Genomic DNA, 13,064 nt, shown 5'->3' on the forward strand with positions numbered 1-13,064 from the left:
TTTCCGCAAGGTAGGAAAATGCCCCTAGCGCCCTCCTCTTTTCACCCTCTCCCAAAAATCACGTGACGGCAGAGCCTCGTTTTGTGTCGGCTTTTTCTATAGGGCTAATCCTCAAAAACCGCGAAATGAGCGGCTAGCTGCGAGCGCCACAGCGACCTTGAGACGTCCAGGTGTCTTCCCTCGTTGACGCGCGGGCACGCTCAATCCGCGAGATTGAGGAAGCCAGCGCGACCGAACGCTTTTTCCCATGAGCTGCAGGTCCGAGGCCGCTCGGTCGGTGAAATCGAGGGGTCTTGGTATGCTGGGTGTAGTATATCTCGTCGCCAGAAATGTAGTAAATAAAGAAAATGCGGACACCCGTGAAAATAAAGAAGAGCAGGGCCTGCGTGGGCCTGCGGAAAACGAGGGGTCTTACATGCCGAAGAGGTGAACGGCGGGCGCCGGCGGGGCCGGGCGCGGGAGCCCCGGACGGAGAGAGAGAGACGTCCGACGACGACGGTGGCTGGGTCGTAACTCATTTATTTAACGGTCAACAACGTGGGGGTTGAGCGCCACGGGGACGCTACCCTGATAACACGGACAATGGTGTAACGGTGGCGCCATCTGGTTAGTGTGGCGAGAACTACTTAAATGAAAAAATTGAAATACTACACTTTCCTTTCCTTAAAAAAAAATAACTACCTATCCTTCCCTTTCTTAGGAAAAAAAAATTGAATAGACTTTTTTCCCGAAAACTGACGCCAAACTGCAGGGCAGTTGGGAAGTATGGAAATGTACTGAAATGAAATGACATTTCTATGTCAAGACACTGGAAAATGTGAAATTAATGAAAAGGAAAAGCACGTCGCAAAAGATTTGCGGAAAGCACACACTGGAAAAGGCTGCGCTGGGGCAGTAAGCTGGATAAGAAAAAAAAATTCACTGAATGTTCATGTACTTGTCGAAATTAACTTAAAAGTTCCTTTAGTGTTAGCACATAGCTTTTAAATCGTCCCGGCAGTCGTCGACTTGAACGCTTGCGACTCTCTTGCCGGGGAGTGGACTTGTCTGGACCCAGGGGCTCTGGTGGCTCCGGTCTGGGGAACGACTTGGGCTGCGTTGTGATGGGTACCGAACACCCACTCACAGGTGGTTGCACTGGCACTGGTTGCACCTCAGCAGGACCCTCGGGAAGGGGACTCCCAGCTGGAACAGGATCCTCAGGAAAAGGAGGAGGGGCCTCGGGACTCGGGCCAGGGTCAGGACGTTGACCCGCAGGATCTGGATTGGTGGTGTCCGGGCTAGCCGGACCAAGGACAGGAACAGGCGGCTCTGGGGGAGCCGGCCGGGCTGCAGGCAGGGCTGCAGCAAGAAGAACTGCAGGCGGGGCTGCAGCAGGAAGAACTGCAGGCGGAGCTGCAGCAAGAAGTGGGGGCTCCGGGGGCAAGGTACTTCCCCGGGGCCGGGACCATGGCGCTCGGGGCGCCGAAAAGTGACGCATCTCTGGATGCCTCCGGTGGGCGGACGCGAACACGGTGGGAGGGTTGCTAGGCCCCCCACGGTCGAGTCGTGGCCACCGGGGTCGACTCTCGCATACACGGTCTAGATGACCTTGCTTCTGGCAGGAGAAGCAGCGACGGTGTGCGGCCGGACAAAACTTCCTCGGGTGGCAGGGGCCACCACAGAAACGGCACCGCTCCGGAAAATCATCGGGCGGCGCGACGGTGTAGATTGTTGCTGGGAGCTCGTAGTCCGGGAAGGTGATGCCTTGAATGGGAGTCCTTGTGGGACCAGGCCTTGCTTGCCGATGCTCGTAGTAGCCGCGGGCAGAGACCCGCCGGCCAGCAGGAAGGGCCAGTTGTCGATGATCCCGGTCGTGCCTCGGACGGCTTCGACACACATTTGCAAAATGTCCCTCACGGCCACACGAGAAACATGTGGCTCCCGATGCTGGGCACTCATCTCGGGGGTGGCTTCGTCTGCCACAGAAAAAACAACCGTCGTCGCGAACGACACGACGCGCCCCGGGGGGAGGATCGCGTGGGCGCGCACGGAAGAACGGTCGGGAGGGAGCTCGCCATTGCCGGCGGTCGCGCTCTCGACGCGGCGGGAAAGGAGGAAGGGGCCGCTCGCGTCCCGACGAAGGAGGGGGAGGCTCCTGCCTCGGAAGGGAAGAGTAGGAGGGCTCTCGCTGCGACGGAGACGGGGGAGGAGGAAGGGGACGCTCACGCCTCGGGGGGGAAGATCCGCGGCGGCGGGGAGGCTGCCCGCCATGTTGTGCATCTTGGTCGCGACCGCGTCCATCTTGGATCCGCTCGACCACGTGCGGCGTGTTCGGACTTGCGTCTAACGACAAGCGTCGGAAGAGATCGCAATCACGAGACGTCCGCTCGAACTGCTGCGCTAACTGGACAGCACGCTCGAGGCTAGGTGCCTTAGTTCCGTCGGACTCTCTGATTAAACGATCTTGGACTTCCGCGTTACGGATTCCCGAAATAAACATTTCTGCGACGCGGCTCTCCAACGACTCTCCGTAGTCGCAAAACGATGCTAGGCGTCTAAGCGCCCCAAGATACTCGAGGACGGTCTCTTCTGGACCCTGGAACCTCATGGCGAACTTTCTACGCTCAACTATGACGTTTTGAGCGGAAGCGAAGTGAGTGTCCAAAGCGGACAACAAACTCTGAAACTCGTCTTGTGCCGCGTTGACGGCTGGACTCTCTAGGTTGAACGCTTCTACGACGCGATTTCCTTCCTCGCCGAGAAATGAAAATAAAATCGCCCTCTTGCGTTTCGGCGGAAAATCCTCGGCGTCGATCGCCTCGAGGTAGTTGAGGAAGCCGCGCTTCCAAGTCTGCCACGGCATTGACGGTTCGCCGGGCGTGGGGAGAAATTCGGCGGGAACGCGACCCTGCGCAGCCGCCATCTTGAAAAAAGGCGGAAAAAGGCGCCGTTCCTTGTTAAAAAAAAATGCACGTCCCGTCTAGACGCGGGGTACGGCGGGGGTTCGAAATGCGGAGAAAAAAAAAATTATCCCATGCTCGGTCGCCAAAAATGTAGTATATCTCGTCGCCAGAAATGTAGTAAATAAAGAAAATGCGGACACCCGTGAAAATAAAGAAGAGCAGGGCCTGCGTGGGCCTGCGGAAAACGAGGGGTCTTACATGCCGAAGAGGTGAACGGCGGGCGCCGGCGGGGCCGGGCGCGGGAGCCCCGGACGGAGAGAGAGAGACGTCCGACGACGACGGTGGCTGGGTCGTAACTCATTTATTTAACGGTCAACAACAGTGCTGTTAAGTTTTTTTGGGCGAAGTCGCCAGGACGCGACCTAAAAGTCGCCAGTTTTAGCGAAAAGTCGCTGAGTGGTGATGATGATGATGACCTTTTTCGGATTTTTTTTTTTTTTATAAAACGTAAAAGTTTTTTTTTTTTTTTTTTTTTTTGTGACGAGACAAGTGAATAGTTGGAGTCGGCCGTCCCATTCCCAAGGACTCGCCAACACCTTGAGTGACTCAAGGCGTTGGCGAGAAGATCCTGGTCCATGAACAAAACAGCGGAAGCCTGTTCTGCTTCATCCTTATCAAACAAAACCCTCGCTTTAACCCGCGTTAAAGCGAGGGAGAACGTCACCTCACCCACAACCGGATGAGTAAAAATTAGCAAAAATGAGTGACATCCAGAGCTGTCCCCTGGAAGCCACCGGAGAGCTATCCGACTGACATATTTTCCCCCGTTCACGTAGCTTTAGTAACAATTTACATAACTAGAAAAAGAAAAAAAAGTCCCCAAAAAAGTCGCTAAGACTCCAAAAACACAAAATTGTCGTTAGGACGACTGAAAACACTCTAAATTTAGCGACTTTCTCGCTAAGTTCACACCACTGGTCAACAACGTGGGGGTTGAGCGCCACGGGGACGCTACCCTGATAACACGGACAATGGTGTAACGGTGGCGCCATCTGGTTAGTGTGGCGAGAACTACTTAAATGAAAAAATTGAAATACTACACTGGGTTCGTTCCAGCAGCCGCTCTCTGGCATCGCGCGGCTGCTAGAACCATTCCCGCCTCTGCACAAGGATTGGCTTGCGCAATAAAGGGTTCAGGTCGTCGATAATCCATTTATTTCCGAAACTTATAAATCAAGTGGCTTTCCCTAATCTCTTCATTACTGTTTGAAACACATCTCCTCTCATAGGTTGTTCATCCCATTTTGGACTCTTTTACGTATTTATTCGTCCTTACCTCTGCTTGATGACTGTTTTATAACTTGATAAAGACCTTTAAATATTGGCGCGGGCTTGCGCGATCAACGCTGTCCCGGATTTATTCAAAATTGGAAAGATTGGCGTCAGGAGGGGTTAAAGAAGCAAACCGTAATTCTTGCTTCTAATGAAGATGGCACAATCGTAAGATCGATCTATGCTTCACTTGCCCCCACAGCGCCCCATCGTTTGCACTATCGCAACTTCTCAGTAACATAGCTGTATACCACATTTTACTGATGGTTACTATAGATGTGGCCCCACAGGCTTTCCCGTTATCTGTGAGTCGACGTTTTAACGACCGGTGACTCTCCTGAGTGAGAATAAATATTATCACCTTCCCACAACATACACCCCTTTCTCCCCACTCCCTTTCCCGAGTTGGGGAGATATCAGGCCACTCCAGGGAAGCAGCCTGCAGACTGCGCTTTTCGGCTACTCATTCTCAACATATTCGAACGTGGAAGTAAACACATCGCATGAACGACGCCTAGTTTATTTGCAACCTAAATAATGTGGCTCTATACTGTTGGGGCCCAAACAACTTCATCATCAATCACTATTTGTTACGATTTCATGGTGAAACTGTGTTCGTCGTGATGCCACAAAAGTGATCGATTCAAAGGGAGAAATAGGTCCTCGTATTTATTTTGCGGAAATACACGCTCCTGTGACGCTCTAGCGCGCAAGGTCAACGCACCCGAGGCAGTGCGTAATACTTTAAAACTGTCGTTGACGATGAAATATTTGTGGGAAGTGCGTAAAATTGTTTACATCACAAAAGCATACCGAAAGACAACAGAATACTGTCACGGGTGGTGACCAAAGGAACACTAAATAAACAGAAAGAAAGAAACGTTTAATGTGGCGAACTTGTGCCAAAAACTAAAAGGGTACAAAGATAATAACATAGCGTCGCGGGCGTCGAAGTCGGCGTAGCAGCACAGTCGAACGCTGGGGCGAAAACTGACTGCGGCTCGCCACGCGGAGCCCCTTATGTACATGCGTGGTCTTCTGGAATAATCGGCGAAGAAACTTCGACGCGTGGAACATTCGGGCCTGGAACAAGCAACATGATTCTCGAATTCTCCAGAACACTAAATTAGAGGAATAAACAAAAGACATGTCGCTCCAGGATTCGAACCCTAGCTTTTCGCGTGGGAGGCAGGCGCGATAACCATTAGGCCACGCGCGCGCTGCCTACTTGGCGAGCGCGCGCGGCATTACTCCCCCCTTTAAAAAGTGCATCGCCCCGATGCAGCACAAAACAAAAAGCAAACAAAAAGTGAAAGCTGCTTACAACTCCCTGTAACGCCGAATTAGAGCGCAGCTCTTGAGGAGGAGGAGGGAAGGGCACTGGGGGAGGGGGGTTAAACTAACCAGGGGGTGGTCACGTGACCTTGGGGGGTCATATGACCTTGGGGGTCACGTGACCCCCAATGCCGATGATGTCATGACTGAGGTCACTGATGACGTCATCATTGACGATCACGATGCGGGTACCGATGACGTCATTAGTGACGTCACTGATGACTTCACCAGTGATGATGACGATGACGATGCGAATGTCGGTGACGTCATCAGTGACGTCGCTGATGACGTCATCAGTGATGATGACGATGACGATGCGGATGTCGGTAACGTCATCAGTGATGATGACGATGCGGATGCCGGTGACGTCATCAGTGATGATGACGATGACGATGCGGATGCCGGTGACGTCATCAGTGACGATGACGATGTGGATGCCGGTGACGACATCAGTGACGTCACTGATGACGTCATCAGTGATGATGACGATGACGATGCGGATGTCGGTAACGTCATCAGTGATGATGACGATGACGATGCGGATGCCGGTGACGTCATCAGTGATGATGACGATGACGATGTGGATGCCGGTGACGTCATCAGTGATGATGACGATGACGATGTGGATGCCGGTGACGTCATCAGTGATGATGACGATGTGGATGCCGGTGACGTCATCAGTGACGATGACGTCATTGGGGTCACGCGACATCGGCGGGGGTCACGTGACCTCAGGGGAGTCACGTGACTTCGGGGGGTCACGTGTCCTCGGGGGGGGGGGGGTCACGTGCCCCCCACGAGGTCACGTGACCCCGGTGGGGGGCTCGCGCGGTGCATTATGGGACATTTCCCATGATGCACCGGGGTCACGTGACCTCGGGGGGGGTCACGTGCCCCCCCCACGAGGTCACGTGACCCCGGTGGGGGGCTCGCGCGGTGCATTCTGGGACATTTCCCATGATGCACCGCGCGGTTACGCCGACGGCGACGCCGACGGCGACGGCGACGCCGACGGCGACGCCGACGCCGCTCAAGCCGGAAACGGGCCCCTAAGAGCTGCGCTCTAAAAGAACGGTAAACTAAAGAGTCATTTGGAATACGTAAGGTCCACTGTCCTATCGAGCGTAGTACGGCTTCATGCGCACGACGTGGACGACTTCTGGTCGTGGAGGGCGGCGTGATGAAGTCCGTGTTCCATCGGGCATCACCTCGTAGTTCAGATCACCGAGTCGACGAAGTACTTTGCAGGGTCCGAAGTAGCGCTTTAGGAGTTTCTCACTGAGGCCGCGGCGACGGATGGGCGTCCACACCCACACCCTGTCTCCAGGCTGGAAGTGGACGTCCCGACGACGAAGGTTGTAGCGGCCAGCGTCGACACGTTGTTGGGCTTGAATACGGTGTCTGGCGAGCTGGCGGACTTCTTCTGCCCGTTGGGCAACCACCTGGGCGTCGTCACTTCCGTCGAGAGCCGGTTCGTGGGGTAACATCGCGTCCAGCATTGTCGTTACCCTGCGCCCATGCACCAGTTGAAAGGGTGTCACTCCGGTGGTCTCTTGTACGGCCGTGTTGTAGGCAAAGGTGACGTACGGCAGCACCTCGTCCCATGTCTTGTGCTCCACGTCGACGTACATGGAAATCATGTCGGCGATGGTCTTGTTGAGTCTTTCCGTGAGCCCGTTGGTCTGCGGGTGGTACGCCGTGGTGCGACGATGGCTGGTGTGGCTGAGACGCAGGATTTCTTGGGTCAGCTGTGCCATGAACGATGACCCTCGGTCTGTGATCAGGACTTCGGCGGCGCCATGCCGGAGGACGATGGACTCGATGAAAAACTTGGCGACTTCCACAGCAGTCCCTGAAGGGAGGGCTTTCGTTTCGGCGTACCGCGTGAGATAATCTGTGGCGACGATTATCCAGCGGTTTCCCGATGTTGACGGCGGAAAGGGGCCAAGTAGGTCCATTCCAATTTGCTGGAACGGTGCGGTCGGGGGAGCAATCGGCTGCAGGAGACCGGCCGGTTTTGTTGGCGGTTTCTTGCGTCGCTGGCACTGGCACGATCGGGTGTAGAGGTGGACGGCTTTGGGGAGCTTTGGCCAGTAATACTTTTCACGAATACGGGCCAGTGTTCGGCTGTAACCGAGGTGTCCCGACGTCGGGTCGTCGTGACATGCTTGAAAGATCTCCCGAAGGTCGGTCGGGATTACCAGCAACCACGGTGTGCTGTTGTCGCCGAAGTTCTCTTTGTAGAGTACACCTTGTCGAATGCCGAAGGTCGGCAATACTCGTGAGAAGACACGTGGCACGGTACCCCCACCCCCTTCCAGGTGCTCGATTAATGCGCGCAGCTCAGGATCGTCCCGTTGACGTCGTGCCATGTCGTCGGCGTTTACAGCTCCTAGGAAGCTCTCGTCGTCATTGTCGTCGCTGCAGCCGGAAGGGGTTTCGACGGGGGCTCTGGACAAGCAGTCGGCGTCGCTGTGCTTCCGGCCGGACTTGTAGACCACTGTCATGTTAAACTCTTGTAGTCGGAGGCTCCATCGAGCAAGACGTCCTGACGGGTCCTTCAGGTTAGCAAGCCAGCAGAGCGAATGGTGGTCCGTGACTACACGGAACGGGCTCCCGTACAAGTACGGGCGGAACTTCGTGATTGCCCAGACGACCGCAAGGCATTCTTTTTCAGTCGTGGAGTAATTTCGCTCCGCCTTGGACAATGTCCGACTTGCGTAGGCGATGACTCGCTCGGTGCCTTCTTGAACTTGAACCAGTACCGCGCCAAGTCCTGCGTTACTTGCGTCCGTGTGAATCTCGGTTTCCGCATCTTGGTCGAAATGTCCAAGAACAGGAGGCGTCTGCAGTCGTCGCTTCAGCTCGTCGAATGCCTGCTGCTGCTCCTCGGCCCATTCGAACTTCTCGGCGTCCTTCGTGAGGTTTGTGAGCGGTGCGGAAATCCTTGCGAAATCCCGAACGAAGCGACGATAGTAGGCGCAAAGTCCGAGGAACATTCGCACGGCCTTCTTGTCTCTTGGCACTGGAAATGCTGCGACCGCGCGAGTCTTCTCTGGGTCTGGACTCTGGACGAATGCCTTCGTTACTAACCACGTGACCTAAGAACTTCAGTTCGTCATAGGCGAACCGGCACTTTGGCGGCTTGAGAGTGAGCCCGGCGGTCTGTATGGCATGGAGAACCGTGCGGAGTCGTCGCAAGTGCTCGTCGAAGTCAGCTGAAAATACTACGACGTCGTCCAGGTAGACGAGACAGCTCTGCCACTTCAGCCCTGCCAGTACGGTGTCCATGACACGCTGGAAAGTTGCTGGCGCCGTGCATAGTCCGAAGGGCATCACCTTGAACTCGTAGAGTCCATCCGGCGTGACGAAGGCTGTCTTCTCTCGGTCCCGTTCGTCGACCTCGATTTGCCAGTAGCCGCTCTTCAGGTCCATCGATGAAAAGTATCGAGAGTGGCGCAGCCGGTCTAGAGTGTCGTCGATACGGGGCAGTGGGTATAGACGTCTTTCTTCGTAACCGTGTTGAGCTGCCGGTAGTCCACGCAGAACCGAAGAGTTCCGTCCTTCTTCTTAACCAGCACGACTGGAGAGGCCCATGGACTGCTTGAAGGTTGGATTATGTCGTCATTCAGCATCTCTTGAACTTGCTGCTGGATCACCTCCCTTTCCTTCGCGGAGACTCTGTACGGTGATCGATGCACAGGGCGCGCGTCGTCCTCGGTAACGATGCGGTGCTTGGCAACCGTGGTCTGGCGCACCTTCGACGACGTCGCAAAGCAGTCGCGGTATTCGGCGAGGAGGTTAACCAGCTGACGTCGTTTAGGGTCCGGAAGCTTAGGGTCAATGTCGAGCTGCGCTGGCGACGTACTGTCTTGCTGGGACGGCGAGAATTCGTCAGTAATCGTTGTGATTTCGGCGGGGTTTCGGAGTTCCTCGACGTGGCCCACGGCTGCACCTTTCGTGAGGTGTTGCGTTTCGTTTCGGAAGTTCGTCACGAGGGCCACAGTCCGCCCATCCTGAAGTTCAGCTACTCCCCTTGCGACGCCTATGCCTCTTCCCAGGAGCAATTGGAGGTTTCCCTCGAGAAGAACTTCACCATAGGAAGCTTCATCGATCCCGACAAGTACGAAAACACTCGACCGCGGTGGTAGGTTTACGTGGTTTGCGAGGACTCCGACCGTGGGTGACGTCGCTTGGGGTTCCTCCGATGGTGGAGCAGGTTTTCGTAGCGTCAGCCGGTTTGTTCCGAGGTCGATGACGGCGCCATACTCGCAGAGAAAGTCCATTCCGAGGATAACGTCCCTCGAACAGTCTTGTAGAATGACGAACCTGACAGGGCACGTTTCACCGTGGATCTCGACGCGAGCAGTGCATCTCCCGACTGGTGTAATGAGATGTCCTCCGGCGGTTCGTATTTGGGGTCCTTCCCACGGCGTCATGACTTTCCGAAGGCGGCGGGAGAGCCTCCCACTCAAGACTGAGTAGTCTGCTCCGGTGTCCGCGAGTGCCGATGCGTCGTGGCCGTCAATGACGACGTTTAGGTTGTTGGACACCGTTGCAGGGGCGTCGTAGCGATGCGTGGCGTCGGGGGAGTGGGAGCGCTCCGTCGTTCTTGGAGGCTCTTTACGTCGGTCGTCTTCGGCAACTCCACCTCCAGGGGTTGCCGCGCCTAGTTTCCCCGGCGAGGAGCGAGGGGTGACAGGCTTTCACGTCGGGGTCGGTGCATCGGCGAAGCTGGACGTCGCGGCGATGGCGACCGGAACTCTCGGCGGGACGCAGGCTCGGGGGACTGGGGTCGTCGCAGGTACTCGTCGATCTCCCGAGGGCGTTCACCATACCGGGGGCGCGGGTCGTTTGGGTGGAACCCGCGCAGACCGAGTCGTCGGTATGGGCATCGGCGGTACACATGGTCGGGTTCCCCGCAGTGGTAGCAGAGCGGGCGTCGGTCGGCCGTTCGCCACACGTCGGTCTTCCTCGGCGAGGGTTGCTCCGGGCGGACGTCCTGGACTTGCCCTTCCTGGCGTCGAGGATACTGTGGCATCGGAGGGTCTCGTCGGGGTGGCGCCGTGGCCTGGCGGTTAGCTTGCGGCGGTCGTCGGGCCATGGCGGCGTAGCTCAAAGTCGGCTCCTCTGGCGTCGTCATGTTGATCGGAACCTCGGGTTGGAAGGCCCGATGAACTTCATCTCGCACGACCTCGGCGAGCGACAGGGAGGACGGGCGATCCATAGCGGGGAGCATCTTGCGGATTTCTTCCCGGACGACTTCACGGATGATGTCACGGATGCCTGGGAGGTCGGTACCAAGGTTGTATCCGGATGTCGCCAGAGTAGTCACGCCAGGGTGTCGCTCGTAGTGCCTGGCGCGTGCTAGTAGGGCACGTTCCATATTCGTCGCCTCCGTGACGAACCCGTCCACAGTTGTCGGGGGATTGCGAATGAGACCTCCGAATATCTCGCTTTTCACACCCCTCATCAGGTGTCGCAGCTTCTTCTCCTCTGTAGCCTGAGGATCGGTGCGGGCGCTCAGGCGAAGAACATCCTCGACGAAGCCGGTGACGCTCTCGTTGGGGCCCTGGGTTCTGGTTCGCAGTAGGTCCTCGGCTCTCTCTCGGCGGTGGTGGTTGCTGAACGTAGCCTTGAGATCGGTCCTGAACATGTCCCACGACGTCAAAGAGGACTCATGATTCTCGTACCAGTGCTTGGCGGTACCCTCAAGCGAAAAATAGACGTTGTTCAGGCGCTGCTCGTCGGTCCAGCAATTGTGGCGGGCAACGCGTTCATACTGGTCAATCTAGTCTTCGACGTCTTCGTATTGCTCGCCGTGGAATGGAGCAGCCGTCCGCGGTACGACGGGCAGGTAAACGACGGCTGGAGCTGCCGGGGTCTCCGACTGGTTGGCCATCGTCGTCCTCCTTGTTTGCCTGGTCCTGGGTGGCAAGGGTCCTAACTCCGGGGGTAGGCCAAGGTTCCGGCGACTTAATCGGATCTCGGTCTGGTCCTCGTTGGGTTCTTTGGGGCTTGTGTTCGGACTTGCACTCCGAGAACTCGGAGGGGAGCGCTGCACGGGCATGCGGTTACCCCGCACCTCCACCAAAATGTCACGGGTGGTGACCAAAGGAACACTAAATAAACAGAAAGAAAGAAACGTTTAATGTGGCGAACTTGTGCCAAAAACTAAAAGGGTACAAAGATAATAACAGAGCGTCGCGGGCGTCGCAGTCGGCGTAGCAGCACAGTCGAACGCTGGGGTGAAAACTGACTGAGGCTCGCCACGCGGAGCCCCCCTTATGTACATGCGTGGTCTTCTGGAATAATCGGCGAAGAAACTTCGACGCGTGGAACATTCGGGCCTGGAACAAGCAACATGATTCTCGAATTCTCCAGAACACTAAATTAGAGGAATAAACAAAAGACATGTCGCTCCAGGATTCGAACCCTAGCTTTTCGCGTGGGAGGCAGGCGCGATAACCATTAGGCCACGCGCGCGCTGCCTACTTGGCGAGCGCGCGCGGCAATATCGCAATGGCTAAAAAAAAATAATAAAAAAAAATCAGCTTGCAAAAACCGCTGCTTTCCTCTCTCTCTCTCTCTCTCCTCTCTCTCTTTATTTTTTCGCGCCACTACAAAAGATAGCGGCCGAGCAACGGAATTCTATCAAAACCTCGCTTGTTGGAGAAAGGGCAGTAGGCTATATGGTAGTGAATCTGCCAGGTAGTTTGTAGAAATAATAGGCGACCATTGTACCTAGCCTTCTGCACAAATCATGCCCGGGATATTTCCATTTTCCTTCCACGCGATTCGAAGGCAAGGCGCTGGGAGAAGTCATGTGCACTAACATGCTGCTTCTAAAAGAAATTACCAGATATATAGTGCATGCCAATTTAAATGTAAATAGTTTAATCACTGTGCACAAACATTCGCGGCCTGGAGAATGACATGGAAGCATGGCGGAAAGCAGCTTGCTGAAAATAGAAGTCTCTGTTGCATTGCACTGGTGTGAAGAATTATTACGCATTTTTGTCTTATTTCCGTGCCAAAATAATAACAGCGTTTAGAAACCGAACCCTGTGCGTTTTGAGGAGCGCCGAAAGGACATAAAAACCCGGGACAACCAGAGCTTTTCCTGGTTCCTTGTTTGTTCGGAGCCTTTCAAAAGGGGATGAAAAAGTGAAAGCCGTTTACAAATCCCTGTAACGCCGAATTGGAGCGCAGCTCTTGAGGAGGAGGAGTGAAGGGTACTGAGGGGAGGGTAGACCCCTCCTCCTCCCCTCATTCTTTAATATGCTCCGGGGGGGCGGTCACGTGACCTCGGGGGGGGGGGGGGGGGGGGGTGTCACGTGACTTCGGGGAGGGGGGTCACGTGACCTCAGAGGGGTCACGTGACCTGGGAGTCACGTGGGGGTCTCCTTGGGGTCACGTGACCTTGAGATGACCTTGGGAGGGGTCACGTGACCTTAGGGGTCACGTGACCTTGGGGAGGAGACCACGTGACCTCGGGGGTCACGTGACCTC

The 13,064-nt window shown here is 55.6% G+C and overlaps 1 protein-coding gene across 3 annotated transcripts; it reads right to left on the bottom strand.

Annotated features, from left to right (window-relative positions):
• Window positions 1-325: 325 nt before the first annotated feature.
• LOC120836189 (protein enabled homolog) lies at window positions 326-3,257 on the bottom strand. 3 transcript variants are annotated; one of them, XM_040205799.3, is made up of 2 exons: window positions 1,487-3,257; window positions 326-1,324 (listed from the first exon to the last, which is right to left on the bottom strand). In XM_040205799.3, exons 1-2 carry the CDS (start codon window positions 2,903-2,905, stop codon window positions 947-949), a joined length of 1,797 nt encoding a protein of 598 aa, XP_040061733.1. In that variant the 5' UTR covers window positions 2,906-3,257; the 3' UTR covers window positions 326-946. The 3 variants fall into 3 exon arrangements, with proteins under 3 accessions (XP_040061733.1, XP_040061732.1, XP_040061731.1); XM_040205798.3 differs by having other exon boundaries at window positions 326-1,359; window positions 1,486-3,257; XM_040205797.3 differs by having other exon boundaries at window positions 326-1,093; window positions 1,154-3,257.
• Between the last annotated feature and the right edge of the window lie 9,807 nt (window positions 3,258-13,064).

Source organism: Ixodes scapularis, unplaced genomic scaffold, assembly GCF_016920785.2.
Source record: "Ixodes scapularis isolate PalLabHiFi unplaced genomic scaffold, ASM1692078v2 PGA_scaffold12__126_contigs__length_90152505, whole genome shotgun sequence".
Classification (NCBI taxonomy): Eukaryota; Metazoa; Arthropoda; class Arachnida; order Ixodida; family Ixodidae; genus Ixodes; species Ixodes scapularis.

Coding starts and splice junctions, on each gene's coding strand:
- LOC120836189 (XM_040205797.3), bottom strand. CDS start 2,905: ATGGCGGCTGCGCAGGGTCGCGTTCCCGCCGAATTTCTCCCCACGCCC. Junction 1,094..1,153: donor TTCCCGAGGGTCCTGCTGAG/GTGCAACCAGTG, acceptor ATCACAACGCAG/CCCAAGTCGTTCCCCAGACC.